Source organism: Diaporthe batatas (assembly GCF_019321695.1).
Source record: "Diaporthe batatas strain CRI 302-4 chromosome Unknown Contig00011, whole genome shotgun sequence".
NCBI classification, from domain to species: domain Eukaryota; kingdom Fungi; phylum Ascomycota; class Sordariomycetes; order Diaporthales; family Diaporthaceae; genus Diaporthe; species Diaporthe batatas.
This window is the reverse complement of record NW_025408558.1, coordinates 1,382,094-1,407,513: the sequence shown is the minus strand read 5'-3', so window position 1 is coordinate 1,407,513 and position 25,420 is coordinate 1,382,094. Positions and strand designations below refer to the sequence as shown.

Genomic DNA, 25,420 nt, shown 5'->3' with positions numbered 1-25,420 from the left:
AGTCTCACCTGCGCTCTACTCCCTGTCAGACCCTTCAGAGTCAGCTTTCTCGCTCGCGTCGCGAATACTCAAAGGCAGATTCTGGAACCAAAATCCCGTGGAGACCGTCCCAGTCGTTGTCAGCGAAGGCCCAGCCGTAGAATCCAAGTTGAATGGCCGTCGCTGAATTCCCAGCCTGGTCTCAAGATCCCGCGCAGTTGTTTGTTCAAGGTGTCGACTGAACTCCCAGAGAAGAACTTTGTGCCTTTTTCGCACGGCGGAAGAGCACGGCGCGGGCATCCAGGTTGGATACAACTTCTGGTGGCTTGCCGACACACCAATCGTAAGTGGATGGCGGGACATGAACTCGTGGCAAAGGTAGCATGCTTTCTTGCTGGTACCCATGAATAGCAGACGGGGTGTCAGATGAGGGTTGTGGTCGTAGAAGCTGAGAAGTTGCATCTCGGCATGGACGGTGAGCATCATGCGGCATGCTCGACGTAGTCGTTCCTCAGGGTCGTTTGTGAGCCAGGTCTGGCCGAGCTTCTCGATGAGGTGACCGGGGTCAGCTTTGGTGATCTTCTTTACAATCGTCACGAGGGGGGTCCTCTGTTGCCCCAGGGAGAAGCTTTGCGGTTCGGGGGCCTTAACAGGCGCAATGTGGATGTGGGTGAAAATATGCGGCTGTTTTACAGCCAATTTCAGCATCGCTTTGGTCGCTGCATAATAACGCCCAAGCTTGTAGATGTACTTGAGCCAAGGCGGTGGTTTTCCATCCTCGAAGCCGAAGAGCATCTCCAACTGCTCCGAGTAGATCCATCTGGCTCGAGATGCCCATTTGATATGAGAGACAAGCTCTGAAGGCTCCCATTTGGAGTTGGTGGAAACCAGTAAAGGAAGATTACGGACCCATTCCTTGAAATTGAGGTCCTCTGTATCATCCAATAATGAATCCTCTGAAATCTTGTCAGTCGCATGGTGGATGGAGGCACGGACTTCAGCGCGATCAAGTTTCTGCAAGAGAGACTGGACCTTGTCCTTAGTTAGCGCAATTATCTTGCGCAGGATCTCGTCTTCGAGGTCTTTTGGTTTATTCTCTGGTGAACGAGTTGAATCAGCATCTCGTACATCAAGCCTGCATCTCTTAGGAGTTCTGTACCTCTCAGGGCGACGGTGGTCAGGTCTTCCAGAACTTCCTGTAGCCTAAAGACGAGGTCCTGGGGAATGCCACGGTTGCGAGCAAGTCGAAGGATGTTGCCGCTGGGATGACCCTGCTCCAGACAGACAGCTGAGGCAGTTTCACCGCCCTTCTTGGAGGTTGAAGAAATCAAGGCGAAGGAGTCAAGAAACTTCTTCTGCAGTTGGTCCTGCCTCCAGGTATCATCGTGAGGATGCCTATCGAGACTGTGAGTCGTGGGCTCCCCGCGAACCCGGTCGATCAGACTCAGCAAAGTTGTGACGATAACAAAACGGCTGTGAGCTTCACCAGAGACCTGGGCTAGCGGACCACTGGTTGCTGTTTCCAGTCCTGCTGAAGGATTTGCGTCTACAGCAGGCACTGCATCATGTCCAGTGGTGACATGGCCAACGAAGGGTCCTGAAACCTTTGGGACGATTGTTGTAACCATGGGTTCGGGGGAAGTGAGAAGATTCAATGAACGGAATGATGAAGGGAGGAGCTGTTCCTTAAATTAAATAAACAGTAAAGAAAGAAGAGGGGGCAAAATGAACATTTCAAAGCTCGATATTTATTGTTTTGTTTCTGGACACTCGGCACGCTTGGGCAGCATGATTGGTCTTGGGTGTCTAGCTTCCTGCGGTAGGCCTACCACTTTTGATAGGCCCAAGGGAAACATGTGGTATTGCAGATGAGGGGGATCTGCAACTTGATGCAGGCCGATACCTAGGTAATGTTGGCCAATGATGTAGGCCGCGATTTGGTCCAAGTCCTCCCTGAACACAGCCGAAAAGAAGTATATCCCCCTTGACGCGTCAGCAACACCCCAAAAGTCTCTACCGAATAGGACGACTGGATGACCGGTTTCAAAAATCGAATCCGGGCCCAAATTCGCTGAGTTGACGAAGTGCCCCAGGGCTGAGGTGCCGCGCAAGTCATCATGAGTAGTTCAAAAGACACAGAGGGACGTGAGCCTCACGGCTAACCGTAACTACCCCCCTAAATCAAGATTCTCGTTCTTCCTTAGAGCTGTGGCTTACGGCGCTGCCGTTTATTTACACTAGACTTGTTTCTAATCCGATCACTCCCACTTTTTCAGATCAGACTCTGTCTTCTTGAAACTCTTCGTCACAACATCGGCATGCTTGTCACTCCGGGGGACCATGCGCACATTGAACTCGTGCGGAACGTGCAAGAATCCTTCTTCGTACACATCCAAACCAGTCTTCACCTCCACCGGCTTCCCGTCAGAACCAATGTCTGGCTCTATCCTGAAGGCCCAAAGCATTTGCGCCACCATTCGCCACTGCGACCTCTCCGCCAGGTGGATTCCAGCACACATACGACGTCCCGCACCGTATGAATAATGGTCACGCTCCTCGTACTGTGGTGACGCTGAGAGCTCGGGGGCCAACATGTGGGCCTGGTGGAGGTACCTATCAGGATTGTAGGAATCGGGGTCTGCTGTAAAGGCCTCGTCGAAGTTGAGAGTGGAGGGCGGTATAAAGATGGCACTGCCAGCTGGGATGAGCATGCCGTTGTACCATCTGTCCTCCTTTGCGGCGTGAGGAACGCCAGCGGGCGAGCTTGATGAGGAGAGTCAGCATTCTCAAAGCAGTGATTGGAAGCCAAACTGTACTTACATAGGTCTGATCCGCAACCCCTCTTTGACGATGCAGTTCACATACGGCAGGTCATTGAAGTCTGACCACTGAGGCATACGATCAGTCCCGCACACCCGGTCGAGTTCAACTCTTGCCTTCTCTTGGAACTCGGGGTGTTTGGCAAGAAACAGGATGGTTGTCAGCATTGCTATTGCGGTCGTGTCCGCGGCAGCCATGTGTACACCTCCCAGCAAGTTGTTTAGTCCTGAATAAGAGAGCGGGACATCGCTCTTTATGTCTCCATCGAGGAATCTGTCCATGAGAGATTCACGTTTGTCTCCGGCGCTGCGCCGCTTGTCAATGCGCTCGCGAGCATCGTTCCAGACGCCTGTCATCGTGGCGTACAAATCTTTGGCGCGTTGCCTTCCCATAATGAAGCGATCTGGAAGGAGCTTCAGGATGGGAAATTGGTCAACTGGCAGGTAACTACCTGGGGCGGCTCCTTTCGAGACCTTCAATAGCAAAAGGATTAGCTTGACTCTTCTCAAGGGAAAGTACTGGCATATTGGGATGTTCTTACCGCTTCCATCACAATGTAAACAGCCTGTGGATGCGAAGTCAGCAATGTTCCGGGAAGAATGGGCTTGCAGACTCACGTATGCCCAAAAACTGTCAAAATCGGGTGCTCTGTGACCGAATAGCGTGATACTGGCTATAGAGGCGGTTGTACGTTTTATGCTGGTCGAAAACTCTTCGGGTTTGGTTAAAAGGTCGAACATAAGACGGTTGACTCTGTAACAGATGAGCACGATTTCTCAAGAACTTTCGCTAATAAGATACTTTTCACACACTCAGCTTCTTGGATGGGTTTCAGAGTCGAATCCAAATTCTTCGGGGAGAAGTAGTTTGCTATCACTTTCCGCGTCGCCCGCCATTTTGGGCCTTCCTTCATCGTCGCCGGGTTCTCGTCTTTGTTCGCAATGATGAAATGTGTGTCCTCGGGCCTGTCATTGTAGCAAGCACCCTGCTTGGTCAGGAGTTCATGAATGGCGCGCCGGTCGTTGAGCACGACCATAGTGCTCCGGCCGACCTTGAGCGAGTAGACTGAACCATATTCCTTGCGCCAGGCCACAAGTCTAGAGCCGGTTATCAGGTGACCTGAAGCGTTTAATCACAAATACTTACTGGCGAGAGAAGCCTTGGGTTGGCATCAGATGCGCATTTCCCAGAATCGGGATGGTTGGAGGGCCGGGAGGCAGACTCTTCTCTCGGCGCCCGAATGTTATAATCGTGTAAAACAGCCAGATGGCTGCAGTGATCAAAATCGTAGGTAAAGCGGCTTCGAAGGATAGAGATTTCGAGATGGAGGCCATGGCTTTGCGTCTGAGAGACAGAGGTCTCATCCGAAATTAGCTGCCTTTCAGTATCAACGGGGCGCTGATGCTTTGCGCTGATACCTGAGTACAACATGCTAGACTATATATATTAAGAGAAAATGGCTGCCTGCCGGAAGTCGATCTAATTCTCATTTTGGTTAGGGAGTCTGACAGTCTGACTGTACTCCGTATTGAGGCCCACCATCCATGGATTGCTGGGCAGGTACAGGCTCCCAAATGCGACTAACGCTATTAGCGCTTCTCGATGCAGTAAATGCTCCAGCACTGCCTCCGTGTCAGAGAGGGTTTGTTAGAATTGAATAGATATTAAGATGACATGTTGGATTGGTTTGAAACGAGTTTGAAAAAGGGGAAGCTACCTAGGTAGGTATTCACAAACTTATTTACTCGTCGCGTCGCCCTGTCCTAGGCTCGAGCTTGTGGCACCCTCCACGGTATTCTGAGAAGCCGGCGAGTGACCACCACTTCACCAGAGAACATTTTACCTTGGTGAGAAAGCGAAGCAGACGATTTTGAGAAGTTCTACATCCTAATTTCCCCTTAAGGGGTTTCCTGCCCAAATCACTGCAGTCTCGACTTCTCCTAGAAGCCCAGGTCCGGCATCCGACAGTATCCCGTTTCTGCCGCCTCGAGCTCCATTGCTATTATCACCAGCGGTGAAAGTACGAATACGGACTCGTTTTGACTGGAAGTATTGCACGTACAAAGCTCTTGCCATGGTTGACATGGAGTGCGTTATTCTCCCGTTCGGTCGTCCAGCTCTGTCTAACTGCCTTGTTCACTGCAATGACAATTTGGTGTCGCCAGGGAACACTTTATGTCTCACAGGATATGCTCGGCAACTAACCGTGTGAGGGAATTTAATGATGAAAAGGAGAGAGGCCGACACGTGTGGAGACAGCATATCAAGTGGGGAACACACATTGTATATCCTCCCATAGGAGGCGAGTACGAGATTTGTGAGGAGACTTTTGTACGGGAAGACTTCCTTGCTCGTCAAAATAATAACTACTACAAGTATCGGATGGGAAGAAGATAAGCAGGTCGTAAGCGGGAGTTGTCAAGGTACAAGAAGTGCGTTCTCCGGCTGTGATTTTTGGGCGATTTCCTATCATTCAGCTAGGATCACAGATGTGCGAAACATACGGCCATTGTCTATCCTAAGAAACAGGCTAGACAAAGGAATTTGATGACCACATCTTCCTGATTGCCTAGCCCCTACGCATGCTGAAGGACATCGGAGAGAGCGAGTTGCCCGCGCAGAAGTGGAAAATGCTGAAGCATCATGAAGTCCACCACCAATACTTGGCAGTCTAGGGAGCAGGCGTCTTCGTCCCATCCCACCAAGGAAAGAATCTCTCCCCTTCCGCGAGCTCGTGCAAGCGGCACGGCCCACCGCTCGCCTCACACCCCTCGTAGGGCACGTTGTTTCCCCACCACGGGATTTCGATCTCCGCCCACTGCACGCTAAACAACATGATAATACCCGAGATGGCGATGCCAGCGCTAAAGGCCGCGGACAGCACAAAGTTGTACTTGGACCAGAAGGCCAGGTACCTCTTGCGGACATAGACCCAGCTGAGCCAGGCGATGGGAACGGCGGGCCACGCGTACGAGAAGGAGTAGGGCGCGAAGTTGACGCCGCCGTAGAACAGGGCCACGGGATGAAGCTGCCTCGCGAAGCGGGAGAGGCGGCGGTTGCGCGTGTACTTGACCATCACCCACACAGCCAGGGCGACGGCGACGCCGATGGGAAAACCTAGAAGGGTCGCTGCGTACTGGCCATTTACTCCGAAGACTTTGAGGGGGCCGATGGTTCCCCATAGAACTGCGGCTGTGAAGAAAGTGTTTGGGCCCGGGCAGAAGAAACGCATAGGTGGATTTGTCGGGGAGCAGACGTTGGGAATGTTTATCTGGCGATTATCATGTTAGGCCCAAATGATAGATGCTTGTTGAATTGAGACTTACCTGGAAATTCATGACGCCCGTACAGACGAAAGTTGATATCAAGGTCGCTACCATTTGCGCCACGAAGGTGTGTCTCGGAGGAATCTGATCAAACATCGTTAGATGAGCACGAGACGCTGATCGAGGATGACTACCCTAACTGACCTTGACGTAATGTGCGATTTTCAAATCATTGGCGAAGGAAATTGCATGGGCGCAGGTCACATAGCCAAAGGACTTGAAGTAGTTCATGGCAAGCTGTTTTCCGAGTTAGTAACTCTTGCTCGCAGTTCGCATACGACCAACGACCTCGGGAAGCTTACCGCGTTTCCTTGCACCCAAATGCCACCAATGAATTCGGCCAGCACGTTGAGTGTCACTGAAATGCCAGTCGTAGATTTGATGATTCCGACGGGAATTCTGTGCCCCCTCGTCAGCAAGTAGTCTTTGGTTGCAATCACGCCCAAGGTTCATATGCCTCGATCCAGTTATGCCGTCTCTCAGCATTGTTGGGCAAGAGGGCTGCGTCATTGAATAAGTAGAGAACCACTTACACAAACACAAGAGCCAGAGCTATTCCATATGGAACAACTCCTAGTGTGGTATACGTTGGCCAGCCTCTGAAACATCATGATGTCAGTTTAAATCTGAAATTAAAAAGGGGGGCTGATTTGTCCAAAAAGAAAAAAAGTATTACCCCACGCCGGCGAATCCGAATCCTGCTGCAATGAGTAGGGTTCCGAGGTACCACCACTCAGACACTAAGGACAGACAGGCATTAGTGGATGTCAAACAATAAGGGCACAGCAAGGAGGATCGGATCTTACCCTCTGGATAAGCAGCCATAAGACGGTTGTGCACATCTTTGTACTCTCCGCTCTCAACACCCTCCTGTGTCTTCTTATTCCGGCGGATACTAGCCCAGAAGCCCTTGAAGCCCATGCTAATTTCGTACCGATGGAACAAGATGACATGAGTGATTGTGCTGGTATAAATGCCGAAAAAGGCACAGTAGACCATGGTGTTGGCAGCGCCGAGGTAAGCAGCCGAGTAGTCCATGTACTTCTCGTGGTCATACAGTCCTCGCTCGTCCAGGGCACGACTGACGTTATAAAGCTGACCAAAGTGGTCGAACACGCGGTTGGAGTTGATGGGAAGATAGCCGGTATTCCATGTGTTGGAGTAATAGATCCCGAGTGCCACGAGTCCCCAGAGGAACATGCCGAGACATTTGTTCAGTGTAGAAAATGCGGGCACCATCTATAAAACCAAGAAGTCAGCCGCATGAATTATGACAGAATTTGGGCGCTACCGCATACCAGGGGATCAACGTCGTCAAAAAGAAGGACGTTCCAATCAAAGGTTGGCAACGGGTTAAAGAGCTGGACCAGTCTTGTCAGCTTTTGAAAACGGTCATCATCCGGACCTCATTGAGGCGACTTACTCCCAGGCCATTTCTGAAGCCGGTGAGAATACCGAGATTGTGGTTGTCAGGCGCAATCCATGTCATCCAGCTGAAGAATGTAAGAGCTTCAAAGAGGTAGTTGGGGAACCAGAAGTAGATAAACATTGCTCCAAAAGCCCATAAAAAGAACTGTTTAATTGCATTAGTTAGTATTATAAAAGAACAATCAATCTTTAGAAGTTAATGATACGTAACTAACATACCTTATAGCGGCTCATGCTGTAGAACCTCTTGAACGGCCCAGGCACTGTCACATTTGTGTCATTGTGAAGTGCTGAGTTGAGTGCGATGGTCACCAAAGAGTGAGGCCAGACACAGTACGATGGGTATACTTGTAAACAGATTAGCCAGGCTAACACGAAAGACTGCATGCAATACACGCGGTGGGCGCAAGACACGGCCTGATACTCACCAATGAAACGTCGCGTAAGCCCTGCCAACCCATATCCTATGAAGTTGGTTGACAATGCAATCAGTATTTGATAGGCAAAGCTTCGAGCGTATGGCTGGTCAAAATACTGCGGCAGAACCTGTGTCCACACGATGTACTGTGTGTAGGGAAGACTTTGCGCAGTATTGGCCATGATAGCGATCAGCATGTGCTCCTTCTCTGGGCGGCTGTTAGCAAAGTGACGAGGGAGGCCTCACAGGCGAGTGATAAATACTTACTATTAAACCTCCCCGGGTTGAGATTATGAGTCTGTCCCAGGATCCTAAACTCCCAGGTAGGCATCCATTTCTCCCAAGCCTTGCCGAACGGGAAGGCCAGCAACTGCGCGACGTTGGCGCTGATGACGATGGATGGCAGGCGGATGCTGAAGAGCTGGTTTATGAACGCGAGGAACACGGAAAACAGAACGCCGATGGTCCAGGCGCGGACAGTCGAGCATGGGGTGGACGGATCGTCCTTGTTGTCGACGACGGCGCGGACCTCAGCGTAGGGGCTGTTGTTAGTGATGAGGGCGGCCTCGAGCTTCATCTCCATGATGAGCGTCTCGTGCTTCTCCGGGTTTTCGAAGACGTCATCGTCCTCAAGGAAAGCCTGGATCCGATCGATGATGATGTGCGGGAAGTTGGGATCGTGCTCGTGAATCCGGAGCACGTTGGTCATCAGCTGCGGTGATGCATGTTAGCATGAGGTTGGCGGAACGCGCTTGGAGACGGCCAAGGTTACCTTGCGGACATCCTCGGTGCTCATCTGAGCTGCGAGCTCCCTGGCTTCGATGAGGTCATCTTCGGTGACGTTCAAGTCCCTGGAGCACGTGTCAACTACATGTACTGCGTTCTGTATGTGATTGAAAGGAAGGGGACTCTCTTACTGCTCTAAAGCTTTCGTATGCTCATCTATTTCTGACTCGGTAGGAAACTTCGGCTGTTGTCAGCAGAAGGAACAAAAACTCATCCAGAGGATGTTCTAGCGTACAGCTTCCTTTTTCTCAGTGCTAGCTGTGGCGAAAATTTCATCTTGGGTTTTGGTTTCGGAGAGGCCAGTCCCAATTTCGCTGGGCCGGGGAGCCATATTGACCTAAGTGCGAAGCGCTGGGTTACCAAATGGCCTCAGGAACTGGAGGCCATACCCCTGGGGATGCGAGGATTATATACAAATCCAAGAATGCCGACTTCTGCGTGAGGTAGTACTGATGGCGTATTACATTTGAAATGGTACCCAATATCAGGTCAACACCCTCTTCTGTGGCCAGGCCCATGCCCTGTGGAAGTTCGATAAACCTCCCGGTCTGCTCACACCTCTTCACTGCAGTACCAAGAGATAAGGCTTCGCTTGAGGTCACACCGATGGGCTGACACTTCATGGGCTTTCTACAGGTCAGTTTGTGGTGCCCACAATAATGTCCTTGGCGACAGCTTGGTATGGGCTCGGCACTATAGACCTGCCCTTTCGAAGGTAGTACTGTATCACCCAAATGGGCGATGGCGAAAACTTGCAGGAGGATGGCATTGCTCCTCATTCACTTGAGCAATCCGCCCCAAATCGATGCCCGCCATTCGGCTTCATGAACGTCCTGCGAGACAACACTGGGAGAATGTGGTCCATTCCAAGGTTTGTGGGGGTGCCATTTTTTTACTACCCCAGTCCATCGGAGAGGGGACCCATTCGACTTCTACGGTGTCTAGTTCCCTGTATCTTCCCGACGTTTCTCATGGTGGCTATCAGCCTTGTTCGCCACGAGGTATCCAAAGTAGACCAGAATCGTGATTGCCACAAGAGTGGCCATGTTTATCATCGCCAAAGAACCGACAGAGGCCGCTCTTGCCACATGATCGTTTGATCGTAGCACGGAAGAGGAATGCCCAGACCAACAGGGCTTGGGAATTGATAAGGACTCTCTTAGCTCGAGAGACCTGGGTATCCCTGGACAGCCACGGATGCGCGACGGGCTTGGCTCCCCATAAACGTTGTTACAATCCGCGGTCTCGAAGCATGCACAGAAACTTTTGATATCGTGTGAGACCACCCTCAAAGATCTTTCTTCCCGTGCCCAGGAAGATATCACCATGGGTGTCACGAATGCCAAGACATGCCTTAGCCAGAAGAGACAGGCAAAACGAGCAGGAGGATCCATTGCATCGGGTCGCAGATATACTGGGGGGTTTTCGGTAAGCCCCTTTCCCAATTCACACTAGTTCGATGTTGTTGTGGAGTACGTTGTTGGCCGTTCAACATGTTCGTGGGGTATCATGGGCACTTATCAGTCTATTTGTGTGGCTGCGCAGGAATGGACATCGTGAGGATCGAGGCGATAAGGTGTTGAGAGGATTGTAGGCGGAGAAGACCGCATTCTCCTGTTGGCTCTGAACATTGGGCTTGATACCGTATCAATTTGGAAAGGTGCAGGGCTTTGGCCACATTGTATTTTTTGTTCAACTGTGTATTTATCTATTCGTCGTCTTCTCAGCTTTTAGACTAACCATCAGCTCATACCTCGAGCACAAAGTCAACAATTACTCGATACATACCCTCAAACTTATCCACACATAGAGTTGCCAGCTTCCCCCATAGAGCTCCCTCTTCCACCACATTCCTCACATATTATACAGAAGCAGATAAATCCTTAACAATAAAGTAGTATACTTAAAGAAGGAAGATTTAATTCTTAAATACCCAGACTTCCACTTTCTTTATATAGTATTTATCTAATATATAGTAAATAAACTCTACTTAACTTTCTAAAAGGGTTTTAATTTTTTTATAAAATTTATATAGAAAGGCTTTCTTAAATAGATTTACTATTATAGTATTACTATTCTATTAGCTATATACTTAGAATAAAGATTATAGTATATCTAGCTTACCTAGTAAAAGTAGATCTAAATAGCTATATAACGAGTATATTAATAGGAAAGAGCCAGCTTACTAAGTCTCACATTATAGAATTCTTCTTCTTATAGGGGCCATTTTAAGACTATTTTAGTCTTATTATATAACTACTTTACCAGCTTTTTAGTACGGCGTCGTTGGGAGCGATACCTTCTAGCCTTATCTATACGGTACGAGGCTCAGCCATATACCCATAAACGTACTATATTCTCTTTCCACTATTATTAGCACTATATTTCTTCAGACGCTAGGTCTTAAGCGTTTACCACTGTATGAAGGCGCCACGTACATTTTACATATATGGGGATTGAAAACGAAACCACACCTGGAAAGGTGCAGGCATCACTATCAACCATTCTCAGGCTGAATGTGTGCCTCCTCCCCGCACTTGATTTGGTGATGGATGGTGACAGGACATGCACATGCTGCAAGGATCTTGCCCAGAATTTGCACTCCTGCAGCCGCATTGCCTCTTTTCCGGCTCGGTGTTCCTTGGCCATGGCGTTGGCTGCGGTTCTTTTGGGAGCTAATTTTCTCATCATTGCGATGCAAGACGTGCGACTCGTCCAGAGTTGCGACAACCTATACGCTCTGTGGACCGAGGCTGCGTGCCGACTCAGAAGCTGGTCGGTGCAGAAGTCAAGACATTCGTCATAATCGACCTTGGCTATCATCGATGCTGGCTTCCAAGCTCCGCGCAGGTCAACAAGGACTTGAAACACGATGTGGGAGATCGCAGATCCCGAGGACGTATAGGGAAAAGCAAGATCGGACAAAAAATGCACTGTTCACCATTTTGCCAACATTATCCATCAGTGTGTGCTCTACTGAAAGGCAATCATACGTAAAGGCCGATCAAGACTTTTGAATTGACGTCGGAGCTCACTTTACATAAGTCAGATGCTTTCCAAGGTTGGGATCTCCGCTGCGGATCGTAGTGCGGTGCCAGTGGGTGGCCTGGATCACCTGATCATCCAGCCGACTGCACGGTGAATTGTCGGGATGGCTTCTCAGATGCAAGCAAGAATTGTGCAACTCCGGGAGTGTGACCATTCCCACTATCATGGATATAATACTAAGCTTGTCACGTCGAAGACCTGCAAACGATTTCATGGGGCAAGCTCTAAAATTCCCCCCCCCCCTCCCGCCCCGCGACGAAGTTTGACACATACATAAGTAACTAAGTACTTATTGAATTGTTGAAGAGCTACTGTCACAAAATTCAGGCAACACAAATCATTTGAAGTGACTCGGATGAAATACAAAAAATACCGAAAACCTTTTATGGATTTGACTGTTGTGGCGGTGTTGGCTATTATACCGTCACGGTGAAGCAAGCTTGCATTGAAGTTTCATTAGTGCATTTACCTAGCCTTGGAAGGGCCTGTTTGTATTGCCTGTTTTGCTGAACGTCACAGCCATTCAGTTTTATCATTAACAACACAGAAAGCAGTGTGAAGCTCATGTCAGCCCTCATCCGAAGTTCGCAGAATACTACCTAGGTAACGGTATGTAGCTGGAACTGGCCAAGCCATGCGGCCTCTCGGGGCTCTTTACCTAGGTGTCAATCTGTGCGGAGTAAGTTGTAGTCAATTGGTCCTACTAATGCATGGATACCCAATAATGCATAGATGGGCTGATCATTTGCCTATTGGGGAGGGATTTCCATAGCTGTCATCAACTATTGACGTGGAGTACCACCATGCTACTCGATCCGTATGGCAGTTGGAATTCCCATGCTGTCCTGCTGTCCTCAATAGCACAGCTGTCAAGATATATACGCTATGTGCCCATGTGCGTATGAAAAATAGCGGCATCACTTTTGCTTCGAACCGTGCAGTGGCATTATTCGTAACAACACTGTAGCAAGCAGACAGCCCCAACATAAACCGTTCGAGTACCCTGCCAGGTCTGAATAAAAATGCCAGACGACCAAGCTGAAGCAAAAGCTCACCTCAAAGAGCATGGCTGGGCACGGATTTCCTCCGTGCTCACCAAGGAGGAGGCGGCACATGCGCTGGACCGGTTGTGGAAAGCCAAGGCCGTGGTGGAAGCTGAAGGCGAGCAGACATATCTGGATTTCCTGGACCCAAACCCAAGCAATGTCCGCGTCTTCTACCTCATGGCTGTCGACAAGATCTTCCGCGACCTGATTTCCCATCCCACCGCCATTGATATGGTGAGGTCACTGCTAGGCGAGGAGTTTATAATCTCCAACTTCACGGCCAACATCGCCCGGCCAGGATCCAAGAGCATGGCGCTGCACTCTGACCAGAGCATTGTCTTCCCGGACCCCTGGCAAGACATCTGGGCTCTGAATGTTATTTGGTGCCTGACCGATGTTACTAAGGAGAATGGGGCGACGATGTACATCCCTGGATCGAATAAGGTGAGACATCTGAATACACATCCGCTTCAACACCAGAAACAGGCCGCGTAGGAAGCTGAACGCATTTGAATGATTCTATGGCAGTGGGTCACGCGAAAAGAAGTTCCCGATAACGCGCCCGAGCTGCTAGTCCCGTTTCAAGGCAAGGCGGGTGACATTATTATTATGGATGGGCGAGTATGGCACACAAGTGGGTCCAATACGACCAAGGACCAAGACCGCGCACTATTATTCGGGTACTACACCAAGGGATTCATGCGGCAACAGGTCAACTGGACAGCAAAGTTGTCAAAAGAGGTACAAGAAACGCTGACCCCAGAACAAAAGAAGTGGCTTGGGCTAGGTATTGTCGGTAATATTGGGGTCACGGGTGATTTCAGATACATGTCGGTGCAGTATCCGGAGTCAGGAGTAGCACAGTGAGAGTTCTGTCACAACGGACGTTTAATTCGAGAATAAGCAGTATACACATGGCCCTTCAGCTGGATGATACATGAAGCCGATATCGGTGTGCTTGGCCTATCGCTAAAAGACATTTGGACGGTAAAGGTACGCAACAGCTGTCTGGACTACTGCTGGTGGTGGTCTATACCATGCTCGAGATGGCCGGTATTTCGTGATTAGTGGATTCCACATGCCTCAAATATTGCCAGATCTTTTCAAGGAGACAGTCCCCGTCTATCAAGCAAGACTGGAAGCATCGAGAGAATGAGCTACTTCAAATTTCTGAACTTCGTCCCCGTCAATTATCATCTGAGACCTACTCATTGTATTTTCGGAGATTGGGGGAACTTGAATACCTGCGCAGGTGTATCCGGTGTCCATGCATCCCCAAAAGGGACATAAAGGTGGCATCGAATAGAGCTTCAAAACTTGTGACGTGGTGTAGTTTATGCAATGAGGCTGCTGTATGAAGACCAGCAGAGGCTCTTAGAACTGACCGTTCTTGCAGTCACTAGTTATTTCTACATTCGATATTAATTCTACTGTCCATGTGAGCCGTTCGTAACGACGCTGAACATGGTCCCAAATCGAAACCACCGTCAAAGTAGTCAGTGGCCAAAGTGTTCGACTCGGAGATTTCGCCAAGCATCTCAAAGGCGATCACGCAACCCGTCAAATCTGCGGAGAGAAACGACACACGCGTGGTATACTACAAACCGTTAATAACAAAGTCGACCTTGACCTCATCTAGGCTGTGGCGCCGCTCCCTTCGGTTTCTACGGGCGGCGCAACCGTGATGGTGCGTTGGTGTGGAGTTGCACCCACGGGTAGTAGCTGGGCAGACAGGCGGGCCGACGGAGCCGGGCAGATTCAATGGTTTTAGATTTGCCCAGAACTTCGCTCACTGTGGCACGGAGTCTGGGCCCTTTTCGGTCACTTGCGCAGCGAATTCCTCCGAAGAAACAATAGACCCCTAACTAAAACAGCATGCCAACGTGTACCATGTGACACGCCAAAGTCTACGAACTGGCCACCACAGGATGTTTATTCAGTCATTCCTGTTACGTTCATGCAGGGAGGTCATGCATCGCTCGCTGCCTCCAGAGTTCACGATCTTTGCTGCAACTGTGAAATACGTTTTGACAAATGTCGAAGGGAAATTTTGGCAGTCTAAATGTATGTTTCCCCTCGCATGGGTAATGAACCTAAAGTATCGATGGAACTCGAAATACCAAGGATGGACAGGAACAGGATGAGAAAAAAGGAAAAGGATTATTCCATGTCACGCTACGATACATGGATGCTTATGTAGCAGTGCACACTTCCATTTTGAGCCCTGCGGAGTATCCACAGCCGAAGCTAACCACGGGTCCCCCCGAGTCCTACTGACTTGACGTGTGGCCGTTTGTATAAAAGTATCGTGAAGCTGTATATGAGAAAGATCTTCAGTCCTTTTTTCTCGGTAGCGGGATTCTAGTCTGACACGCCCATTGCTCTTCCAAGACTGATCAAGGATGTTGTCAACCTTTTCAACGGTGGTTGCAGCCTTAGCTGGCCTAGCTATCGCGCAGACCACAACGTACCAAGCCGAAGACGCAGCTTTGACAGGTGTCACAGTTGCGACTGAGGTGGCTGGCTATACTGGTGAGTACCCTAGGGTCATCTGCCCACTACAATGCGATTCGGCGGCTTATTAACATTTTCCGTTAGGCACTGGATATGTTGGTGGCTTTGACGCTGACGGCGACCAGATCAAGTTCACCGTCACCAGCGCCACTCAAGCCCTGTATGATCTGAAAATTATCTACAATGGGCCGTATGGTGATAAGTACACTACTGTTGCGCTGAATGGTGCTGGAGGCGGCCAAGTGTCGTTGCCGGCTACCACGGCCTGGGTGACCATTCCTGCTGGACAAGTTCTTTTGAATGCGGGATCGAATACGATCGAAATCAAGAACAACTGGGGATGGTAAGACAGCTATTTCCGACTACAGAGTGGCGGTAAAATGAGACGGTGCTAAATCAAAACCAGGTATCTCATCGACGCCATCACCTTGACACCTGCCGCTGCACGAGGGCCACACCAAATCACCACAACTCCAGTCAACCCTAATGCCGATGCCAACGCGAAAGCCCTGCTCAAGTACCTCGGTAGCATCTACGGCAAGAACATCCTCTCCGGACAGCAGGACCAAGCCTCCCTCGACTGGGTGACCAACAACGTCGGAAAGACCCCAGCAATCCTTGGCGTCGACCTCATGGACTACACCGAGTCCCGCATTTCTCGCGGAGCTTCTAGCACAGACGTCGACAAGGCCATCGCCTTCGCCGCCAAAGGTGGCATAATCAACTTCGTGTGGCACTGGGGTGCGCCCGTGGGGCTATACGACACCGCCGCGCAGCCTTGGTACTCGGGTTTCTACACGGCAGCAACGGATTTCAATATCACCACCGCACTTAAGGATACCACGAATGCCAACTACACCCTCCTGATCAAGGACATTGACACCATCGCCGTGCAGCTGAAGAAGCTGGAGGCTGCTGGCGTCCCTGTCCTGTTCAGGCCACTGCACGAGGCTGAGGGCAAGTGGTTCTGGTGGGGGGCCCAGGGTCCCGAGCCGGCCAAGAAGCTGTGGGGCATTGTCTATGACCGCATCACCAACTACCACAAGATCAACAACCTCCTGTGGGTTTGGAACTCGGTGGCGGCTGATTGGTACCCCGGCAGTGCTACTGTCGACGTGGTCAGCGCGGATACCTACACTCAAGGCGACCACGGCGTAAGTATCCTTTCAAAATTACGTTTGTGAATCATCATGTGGATATTCTGACCGAAATTCAATGCAGCCCATTTCAGCGACATACAACGCGCTTCTCGATCTCGTCGGCGATAAGAAAATTATCGCGGCGGCCGAGATTGGCTCCGTCATGGACCCTGCCCAGTTGAAGCTGTACCAAGCAGATTGGGTCTACTTCGTGGTCTGGAGCGGCGACTTCATCTCCGGCGGAAGCTGGAACTCCCTCGACTTCCTGAAGTCTGTCTACTCGTCAGACTACGTCCTCACCCTTGACGAGATCCAAGGATGGAAGAACGGAGGCGGCGCTGTGACGAGCACCAGCAGGACCACCGCCACTACAAGCTCACGATCCAGTACTGCACAGACCTCATCGAGCACTACGGTCCGGACAACGTCGACTACGCTGAGGACGACCACAACGAGCACGTCCGCTACTCCTTCGGCTACTGGGGTCGCACAGCAGTGGGCCCAGTGTGGAGGAAACGGATGGACAGGCCCAACAGCCTGTGCAAGTCCATATGTCTGCACAAAGCAGGTAAGTCGTGATGCCCTAATATCTCTGTAACTGCACAGTTGCTGATTACCTGTCTAGAATGACTGGTACTGGCAATGCGTCTAAGGGTTATCATGGCTTGAATCACAGCAGCGTGCTTGACATCCGACCATGGTTAAGCCAGTGGTTGATTTTAGGGGCAGTGAAGCGATCTTCACGGTTGGAATCTGGAATAGATTTGGGGTTCAAAGTCCTCAAGCTGTTTTGAACGTCTGGTCTGAAGATAGTCCAAATCAAAATCTCCTTAGCAGAGCACAACTTGCAGGCACCTCCTCAAACAATGTTTGTGCAACTATTCCATGGCCGCCCTTAGCCGAATTCCATCCCTTAATTCTCGACTTCGCATTGAGTTGAGCCCTGATATTGAAGGCCTGGAAACTATTTCCGGTTCCCAAAATCATGTTAGTGTATGGCCGTGTACCGGAGTTGAGATGGTGAGCGCCTTCACTTACTTACCTCTGCTATCACGTTGTCACACGATACACCCCTTCTCTCAATAATTTGCGCAAGGCCCCATGTGGTCTGCTCACAAGCAACGGCTCAATATGCCCAGCTCAAGAAGTCGAAAAAACATTGAATCCACGAGCGGTGCTCACAGATGGGCCGGGAGTTGCAGAGGCGATTGTTGCCACTGGCCCATCTCAAACTTATGCAAAAGGTTCGAATCAGGATGCTGACGGCCAACCCGATGCATCCGGTGACCAACGTATCAGGGTTATAAAGTATGCCAATAAGGAGGCCAATCAGATTGGCTCGCCTGAACCGGTGAATGATTCGATACAGCTTAGGAGCTTGTGCGGGCGCCGGGCGGTGATTGAGGGGAGACGTCTCTGCCAGGAAGGTGCTGATAATTCCAAGCACCATGTAAGCGATGGCCCAGGTTGTGACCCAGCTCATGGTGTTGGCACGTGACGAACGCGTACACACGCGCTGTGTTGTGCTCTTTCTGGCTCGCAAGTTGTGTTAGGATAATACGAAGCATTATGGTATTGACAAATGCTTTCAGGACTCACCCTTTTCTCTTGGAAGCAGACTGCAGTGAGAGAATTTATCACGACAAGAGCATCGGCTGGATGGCCACGCTGAACAATTGACTGGTCAATTGCAACAGCTCAGACTTCAGGAGTTCAGTGCTTGAACCCAGTTGCCATTTGTGTGATGAAAGGGACCGAGGGGTCAACAATGATCAAAGTGGCTCCAGGAAAATGTTTTTGGTTACAGTTATGTTGATGGTTGTTGTTGTCGCTTGTTGCTGTTGTTGAAGGCTAGAAGGACATCTGGACCAAAGCAAACGGATTCGGGCGTGGGATGGTGAGATTTCGAGGGCGAGGGACCTTGGAGGCCCCACATTTCCATCTCGACTCGCTCATTGTCACTATGCAATTCATTCATTGCTAGTTGGCCTGTGCGGTCCTGTCACCTGGGCCAGAGTAAATGATGAATGGGCTGGTCCCAAAGAAGGTGATGTGGACATAGGACGTTGTGTCGAAAACAATCTGGGGTTTTACTAGGCACATTGCCATTTACCTGTGAGACTGGAGACATCTAAGGAAATTTGAAGCAATATGACAATGCCCACTTTGAACTAACAGCTGCCTGCACTAACCTGTTCACACGAGTTGACCCACACACTTGATGTTGTTTGTCTAACTCTGACACAAGCCATTAAGCATCTTGAGGTCATGAATATATGTATAACAAAGAGGCAAAATCAAAGCATTGTGGTCTTCACAAAACTTCAACAAGATTGAGAGCCTGAGTTATTTAGTGTTAATAGCGCACGGTGGGCTACGCTCGGCAAGCTACACTTTCGTTCCTTTTCAGTCAACGGAACCAGAATCTCATCAAGTGATACATGACCCAGCCCACTATGACTAATCCTATCACTGAATCGAAGCAGTACATTTATTTCCCGAAGTCATGGGATGACATGTGGTCAAATGAGGGTCTGACGGACTTCGAGAAAGCCAAAGGCATCCTTTATGACTATTTCAACAGCAATAACGGGTCAGACAAACTTGAACTGAAAACTCAATGGGACGTTATATTTCTCTCCAGGGAAAAAAGTCCATTCATTGACTACGATGTTGACTGGCTCGCTTGGGTCATCCAGTGGCACATATTTCAGAATCGACACAAGTCCTTCGATTCCAACTTGCTACTCGACAGGATTCGTTTCATATTGATCAAATGTCTTCCAAATTTTTCTCAGACCATGGGAACAGATCGCATGCGCCACTTTTTCTTCGATCCTTCAATACCGCATGGTTTCCTCCAGAGTACGAATTTGCCGCGTGACAACTTGACCGCGTTCGAGCTCCCAAGAAGCAGGGTCAAGATTGTGATTATTGGAGGAGGGCCGACGGGACTCTCAGCAGCGATCAATCTGGCCGAGCAAGTCAGATGCCGGGAGCTCGTGCACATCCACGTCTACGAAAAGCGTTGGATGAAACAAAGATTCGGGAAACTCCACTTCACGGTGTACCCTGAAGACGAGCGTCGTCGCGATCAGGTCGTTACCATCCAGGACCACGTCAAAAATATGTTTTCAAGAGAGACAATCAAATCTCTGGATTATGGACTTGAAAAGCGGGGAGCGGAGCGCGTATGGCCTGAATCATCCAATCTCCAAATCAGCAAGGTCGAAGATGCTCTACTCAAGCGTGCTCAAGACTCGATATTTGACGGCATGATTTACCTGCACGGTGCCGAGATCAAAGACGAAGAAACTTTGTTGAAAGCGGCAGGGGGTGATTTTCATCTGTTACTTGCCGCAGACGGCGCCAACTCCTGGGTTCGGAAGCGCTACTTCTCAGCAGAGGAAGAGCAGTGTGGGACGAGCTTCGCACTGGGCGTTGCTCTTGACCGTGGCGATAAAGGCCTACCTCATCCACAGGCTCTGAATATCTTCCTCACCCTGATCCAGACCAGATTCTTACTTAATGCGAGTGATCGCGACAGTACAGGCTACTTGAATGTGCTACTCACGCAGCAGGAGTATGATCAGTGTGTCTCAGTAGACGGCTCACCAGCCGACTTCAGATCACCAGCTTGCATCCTTCACAACGGTACTGAGCCTCCTGGGTTTACAAAGCAGCAGGTCTTTGCTCCATACCATCAGAAATCCCAATTGTGGAAAACAATCAAAAATGGGCTACAGCTCTACGGCTTCGTGGAAGAGGACGTCAAGAGCATTGCAAGGATTCCCATCAACCTCATCGGCGTGAAGTCTTGTACTAGAAAGGTCTTTCTCGACCGGCGAAATGTAAAGGCTGGCCATCCACACTTTCTAGCATCACTAGCAGGCGATGCTGCATTGACCCACCACTTTTGGCCAGGACGAGGCATGAACAGTGGGATCAAATCAGCAATCGCCTGGTCCAACCAGATTTCGGATATTATCATGGAGGGAAACAAGGATCTGGTTGGCCTTCGGACACGCGCCTTGAGGCCGTATGAACACTTCATGAGAAAGCTAAGGGAAAGAGAGCATACCCATAGGAGCCTTGTCATCCTGAATACCTCCGGGTCCTCCGAGCGGATGGAAGACAAGCTCAGACAGGCGGAGAAGTTACAAGAGCATGCGTGCCAGGTCGATCCAGTCCTTTGGAACAGAGTGCTCGAATTCGCAGATCGTCTTGAAGGGCGTGGCAAGCCACGCTGGCACCACGAGAAAATCAAGGGCTTGAAGTGGAAGGTCTTTGAGATTTTGAGCGGCCTGAGCATAGAGACCAAGGCCCAAATGAAACACTCTGGTCCTTGGCCGACGGAGAAGATGAGCGCGGCCGAGGTCGTTCCCCCAGAGCCACGAACCAAGAATTCGCCTAGGCCAACGACTTCAGGCGAAGCGGACACATCACAGCCCCCTTCAACCAAGCCGGCCAGGCCTGAGGCTTGTGCTCACACCACTCCATCGCACCGGCCCATTTACGAGCACGCTGGACGGATTGGAACCTCTTGTTCTAACGAGCCGACCGCGTTTTGGGAAGAAGTTGCGGAGAAATTTATTGCAAACAGCAACACGCCCTGCGGACATATTATCATGCAGACTCTCCTTTCCGTTCTACCGCCATATGTCAGTGCCACGGGCAATGCCATGTGGGAACATTCTACAATCATGTGGGGACAGGTTACGGAGGAAATAATCGAGATTGGTCTTGTAATAGTGCTTGTCTTAACCTTGACTGTGCTTATCCTCTAAGCTTGAGCTTTGCGTGGCGTACGTCTGGTGGAGAGAGCCTAGGGATAGGAAACGTTATGGGTCCATCATGCCAGATCAAGGGAAAATGCTGTAATTATCTGTTTCGTTCATTCAACCATGAAAGGAACGTGAAATATTTTTAGCAGTGAAGACATCTTGTGATGCTGATGCGGTGTCGTCGAACTTGGGACCCGCCTCTGTAAAGAGATAGAGCATCGAATGCATCGACCTTGCGCACCAAGGGATCTTCTCAAGTGTCGCCACGAGATAAAGGCTTCACAAGCGGATACATTCGTCATGAGGCGCTCCATCCATTACACGGCCCCCCGCTTGGTCTCTAGACAGGCTAGCAACTAGGTGAGCCCCGTACTGGTCCGTCAAAGGAAGTTCCAGTGACAATGTAGTGAGACACGGTTCCAGTGTTAATCGGAGATCAAGAGCCATTACTGCCTAGCCAAACGGGATCATACGGATGAGAGGGGATGTCCATTCACAATGCCAAGGTACACGAGAGTACCTCACAGTTGGCACAAGACCACTGTGGCCTACCAGGGCACAGTCACAATGTTATTCTTGCCCTCCATCGTCTTGCTGTACTCATCCTGTGAGGCCTGAATCATAGTGTGCGTGCCCGACTCGCCATCCTCACCGAGGAGCGTCAATCTCACAGCATTCATAGCGCCTTCAGATACCGGCCCGGGCGTCTCCTTCGACCCCTGGCCATAATTGTTGATCTTGGTAGCCTGTGATTTTCAAAGGACACGTCAGTTTCTAGACACGGAGCTGAAAACGAGTCCACATGTGCATTCCAAACGGCAAGGAGTGGAGAACAAGTTAAAAAGTACCCACCCTGAAGCCAGGATTAGAAGCATTGACCTTCCACCCCGGAAACCGATGGTGGTAATAAAGCATCACCATGTTCTCGGCAGCCTTGCTGACCGAGTAGGCCGGGTAGTCCTTCACAAACGCAAAGTCGTGCGCGAGCTTCAGGCTCCCGGCGCCAGAGCTCATGAAGACGACCCGGGGGTTTTTGGCCCTGGAAAGCAGCGGCACGAAGTGCTCAACACTCGCCGCGGCGCCCGCCGCGTTGGTGGCGACGGTCAGGGTGATGACCTCGCCGATGGGCCGGCCAGCGTAGGTCTGGTCGCCAGAAATTCCTGCCTGGTTGGGACTTAGGATCTAATTCCACCTTTTCAGATGAGGAGACTCATTAGTTGGCCGACTCACATTCGCATGCAGGACATCAAGCCTGCCGAACTTGTCACCGACCTGCTTGGCAGCGGCGGCCAGGGACTCCTCGCTGGTGATGTCGATCTGGATGGCCTCGACCCCCTCCCCCACGCCGTCCTCTTCCTGTAACCGCTTCACGGCAGCCTCCCCGTCAGAGAGGCTGCGGCAGCCAACGAGGACGTGGAACCTCTTGCCGTGGTCTCGTGTGAGCTGTCGTGCGACCTCAAGGCCGATACCCCCGTTCCCGCCGGTTATGAGCACGATGTCCTTGTCTGAGTACGCCATTTTTTAAAGAGCACGCTAATTGAACTTCTTCTACGATTACGCGTGGAATTCTTGGTCGATCTGAGAATATTTATAACTCGATGATGGTGACGGTGTGCATTTTGCTCTTGGTGTCCTTTTTCCAGCCCGCCCTTACGTCCGAGGACATAAATGGCGCCTTTAGCGCCTTATCTCCGCAGTAAGCGGACGGATTGATTCGGACAAAATGTTATTCAAATGCTTCCATTACTACCGAACACCGTCGGACCTTTCGGCAGAAATCCCCAATCCTAGATTCTAGAGGGGCGTGCATCGACTCCATTCTTTCCTCTGCCGGGGCCGGTTCACACATGGAGACAAAAACAACCCTGTGTCAAAGTGGACAGACGGTTTGTCGGCCAGTGGACGAAGTCCATTGCCCACATGTGCGGGCCCAGGTACTTGGAAACAGTCCTATGTTTTCCCAGGGTAAAGCTTTTGATATTACAGTGTTTCTGGTCGCGAGCTATTTTCTATCACAACTGGAACTTTTCGATGCGGCATCGCTGTCGCAAGTGGCAGACAGGTTCCCCATGGCAAGGAAGTGGATCTTCACCACAAAGGGGCCTTGACGTTTATAGCGGTCTCCTCGATTGCGCACCAAAAAGTTGCGACCTGGGTGCCGGCGCGGAAAAAGTACCGGACCGGGGGTCTATAGGTTCTGGCAACGGTTGCCCAAGGGGGCCAATTAAAGCCCTAGAATTAACGGTTCTTCTTCTAGTAACGGTTCCTCCTCTAATAACGGATAATCCCTAGCTTCTAATTAACCTTCTAATTGTATACCTATTGATAGAAGGAGGAGGTTGAGGTTGAGGAAGGTATATTATAGGATTTTTAAATTATTACTTATAAAAAAAGAGAAGAAATAAGGAATTAAAAAGTATATATAGAGATAGGCTTAAAATTAGCTTTCTTTTTATATTAAGTTTATTTAATAATAAAGAAGATTTATAGAGTAATTTTTTTTAAGTAGTTTTAATTCTAAAGTAGGAAGTAGTCTATTTAATTAGTTAATTAGAAGTTAGGGATTGTCCGTTATTAAAGGAGGAATCGTTATCATAAATATAACCGTCAATTTTGGTGAGGAACTATTGTTGAAGCCCCTATTTTCCCAGTACGGTAGAGACGTGGACAAGACGGGTAGCCTTGTCGCACTCAGCCATGACCGTTATCGCCAGGTCCACCAGCCGGTCGATCGGGAACGCCCTCCTGACGGAGGTCTCACCCCTGCGGCCGTGCCGCGGTGGTAAGACAAATCGGCCGAGGCCGCGGCCGCCGCGATCCCGTACTATGGCGTCCGCAAGGACGTCCCAGACCGCGCCGCGGTCTGTCCAGTCGGTGGCATCGCCCCCGGCCCGGGTAACATCCCTACTGGTAGGTCCGAACAGGAGGTAGACGCCGTTGCACAACTCGAGGGGGTACACGCCTTCGCAGCTGAATTCGTGCGTGCCGAGCATGAAGCTGCACATGTAGGCCTCGGGGGCAAAGTCGTAGGCCGGGTGCCAGAGCTGGACCTCGAGGCTCCGGATGTGCGACAGGCACGACCTCCTGCCGGCGGTCGTGCCGTCGGGCCCGGGAGACCAGAGGCTGGGGGCACGGAGGGCGTCGAGCCGGTCGACGAAGTCCTGCCAGGCCTGGTCGGCGCCCTCGTGCTTCTTGGGGTAGACGTGGGCGCCAACGCTGTTCTCGCCGTACCACATGGACAGGAACTCGCAGCGCAACTGCCGGTTGACCCTGGCCAGCGCTGATTGCTGGCACACATGCAGCCCCAACACCCCGTCCAGAGATTTCGCTGTCCAAGGAATGCTTCTGGGGGAATCGTGGATGACCATGGTGTAGATGGTGTTTCGAAGTTCGCCTGGGAGGTCGAGCAGGGATTTCTAACAACTGTCAGTGATTATGGCGAGGTGGAAAGGCGTAACATACCCCAACATCGGCTGCTTCGTTGTTATCCATTTCGACGAGTCGGGTGGTTTCGTTTTCAATCCCAAAACGTATGCGGCGCCCTTCACACAGTGGTAAATGCTCAAGACGTTGATCGTTTTGGGAAGCAACAAAATATTGGTTCACGTGTGACTCTTATAGGGACCATCTTAAAACTATTATAGTCTCGCCTTGTGACTGCTTTACCACCTTCCTAGTCAACCGCACCGTCGGGAGCGATATCTCCTAGCCTTGTCTATGCGGCATGAGGTTGAGGCCGCGTGCCCACGTACTGTTTTCTCTCTACTGTTATTGGCACTGTATTCTTTGAACGCTGGGTCTTGATCGCTTACCACTGCATAAAGGCGCCACATATGTTTTATATGTATGTGGTTTCGCTTCTATTCCGTATACGTCTGAGGACATACATGGCGCCTTTATACGGTGGTAAGCACTCAAGGCCCAGCGCTTGGAAAGAATACGATGCCGATAACGATAGTTATAATACGATAGGTGCTTGTGGCCTCAGCCTTGCGACGCACAGACAAGGCTAAGGGGCACCGTCTTGACGACGGCGTTGGGGATGAGGAACAAAACCACAAGCCACTTGAAACCTCCTCCCCCTCGCGTGATGACTGCCTGACTGCCGGACCGATTGGCCAAGGACCCTAGA

The 25,420-nt window shown here is 50.5% G+C and overlaps 8 protein-coding genes across 8 annotated transcripts; 3 read left to right on the top strand and 5 right to left on the bottom strand.

Annotated features, from left to right (window-relative positions):
* Positions 1-15: 15 nt before the first annotated feature.
* Positions 16-1,607, bottom strand: KVR01_009423 (uncharacterized protein; the record flags this gene model as incomplete). Its single annotated transcript, XM_044785954.1, has 2 exons — positions 16-1,076; positions 1,139-1,607. 2 exons carry the CDS (start codon positions 1,605-1,607, stop codon positions 16-18), a joined length of 1,530 nt encoding a protein of 509 aa, XP_044641925.1.
* Positions 1,608-2,138: 531 nt separating this feature from the next.
* KVR01_009154 (uncharacterized protein) lies at positions 2,139-4,189 on the bottom strand. The gene is made up of 6 exons (XM_044784981.1): positions 3,946-4,189; positions 3,612-3,896; positions 3,417-3,552; positions 3,341-3,364; positions 2,800-3,272; positions 2,139-2,742 (listed from the first exon to the last, which is right to left on the bottom strand). The coding sequence occupies exons 1-6, from the start codon at positions 4,161-4,163 to the stop codon at positions 2,238-2,240; spliced, it is 1,641 nt and encodes a 546-aa protein (XP_044641656.1). The 5' UTR covers positions 4,164-4,189; the 3' UTR covers positions 2,139-2,237.
* A 1,281-nt stretch (positions 4,190-5,470) lies between these two features.
* On the bottom strand, positions 5,471-9,088 carry KVR01_009037 (uncharacterized protein; the record flags this gene model as incomplete). Its single annotated transcript, XM_044791976.1, has 15 exons — positions 5,471-6,070; positions 6,126-6,209; positions 6,270-6,362; positions 6,428-6,524; positions 6,659-6,724; positions 6,802-6,865; positions 6,932-7,364; positions 7,424-7,486; positions 7,549-7,698; positions 7,773-7,900; positions 7,982-8,179; positions 8,239-8,683; positions 8,744-8,822; positions 8,889-8,923; positions 8,993-9,088. The coding sequence occupies 15 exons, from the start codon at positions 9,086-9,088 to the stop codon at positions 5,471-5,473; spliced, it is 2,631 nt and encodes an 876-aa protein (XP_044641539.1).
* Positions 9,089-12,746: 3,658 nt separating this feature from the next.
* KVR01_008915 (uncharacterized protein) lies at positions 12,747-13,769 on the top strand. Its single transcript, XM_044790565.1, has 2 exons — positions 12,747-13,295; positions 13,380-13,769. Exons 1-2 carry the CDS (start codon positions 12,828-12,830, stop codon positions 13,716-13,718), a joined length of 807 nt encoding a protein of 268 aa, XP_044641417.1. The 5' UTR covers positions 12,747-12,827; the 3' UTR covers positions 13,719-13,769.
* A 1,484-nt stretch (positions 13,770-15,253) lies between these two features.
* On the top strand, positions 15,254-17,156 carry KVR01_009181 (uncharacterized protein; the record flags this gene model as incomplete). The annotated part of the gene is made up of 5 exons (XM_044789032.1): positions 15,254-15,383; positions 15,450-15,708; positions 15,772-16,519; positions 16,587-17,072; positions 17,130-17,156. 5 exons carry the CDS (start codon positions 15,254-15,256, stop codon positions 17,154-17,156), a joined length of 1,650 nt encoding a protein of 549 aa, XP_044641683.1.
* Positions 17,157-19,305: 2,149 nt separating this feature from the next.
* KVR01_009144 (uncharacterized protein) lies at positions 19,306-20,981 on the top strand (the record flags this gene model as incomplete). Its single annotated transcript, XM_044794814.1, has 2 exons — positions 19,306-20,880; positions 20,919-20,981. 2 exons carry the CDS (start codon positions 19,306-19,308, stop codon positions 20,979-20,981), a joined length of 1,638 nt encoding a protein of 545 aa, XP_044641646.1.
* A 619-nt stretch (positions 20,982-21,600) lies between these two features.
* KVR01_009267 (uncharacterized protein) lies at positions 21,601-22,895 on the bottom strand. The gene is made up of 3 exons (XM_044788506.1): positions 22,519-22,895; positions 22,141-22,452; positions 21,601-22,034 (listed from the first exon to the last, which is right to left on the bottom strand). The coding sequence occupies exons 1-3, from the start codon at positions 22,804-22,806 to the stop codon at positions 21,837-21,839; spliced, it is 798 nt and encodes a 265-aa protein (XP_044641769.1). The 5' UTR covers positions 22,807-22,895; the 3' UTR covers positions 21,601-21,836.
* Positions 22,896-24,045: 1,150 nt separating this feature from the next.
* On the bottom strand, positions 24,046-24,780 carry KVR01_008911 (uncharacterized protein; the record flags this gene model as incomplete). The annotated part of the gene is made up of 3 exons (XM_044786941.1): positions 24,046-24,051; positions 24,114-24,704; positions 24,751-24,780. The coding sequence occupies 3 exons, from the start codon at positions 24,778-24,780 to the stop codon at positions 24,046-24,048; spliced, it is 627 nt and encodes a 208-aa protein (XP_044641413.1).
* Between the last annotated feature and the right edge of the window lie 640 nt (positions 24,781-25,420).

Excerpts from the sequence above, each read along its gene's own strand:
- KVR01_009154 (XM_044784981.1), bottom strand. The coding sequence starts at position 4,163 with ATGAGACCTCTGTCTCTCAGACGCAAAGCCATGGCCTCCATCTCGAAA. Across the intron at positions 3,553-3,611 it reads AAACCCATCCAAGAAGCTGA|AGTCAACCGTCTTATGTTCG; the intron begins GTGTGTGAAAAG and ends CATCTGTTACAG. Across the intron at positions 3,273-3,340 it reads TTTACATTGTGATGGAAGCG|GTCTCGAAAGGAGCCGCCCC; the intron begins GTAAGAACATCC and ends TTGCTATTGAAG.
- KVR01_008915 (XM_044790565.1), top strand. The coding sequence starts at position 12,828 with ATGCCAGACGACCAAGCTGAAGCAAAAGCTCACCTCAAAGAGCATGGC. Across the intron at positions 13,296-13,379 it reads ACATCCCTGGATCGAATAAG|TGGGTCACGCGAAAAGAAGT; the intron begins GTGAGACATCTG and ends ATTCTATGGCAG.
- KVR01_009267 (XM_044788506.1), bottom strand. The coding sequence starts at position 22,806 with ATGGCGTACTCAGACAAGGACATCGTGCTCATAACCGGCGGGAACGGG. Across the intron at positions 22,453-22,518 it reads TTGATGTCCTGCATGCGAAT|GCAGGAATTTCTGGCGACCA; the intron begins GTGAGTCGGCCA and ends AGTCCCAACCAG. Across the intron at positions 22,035-22,140 it reads CTTCTAATCCTGGCTTCAGG|GCTACCAAGATCAACAATTA; the intron begins GTGGGTACTTTT and ends TGAAAATCACAG.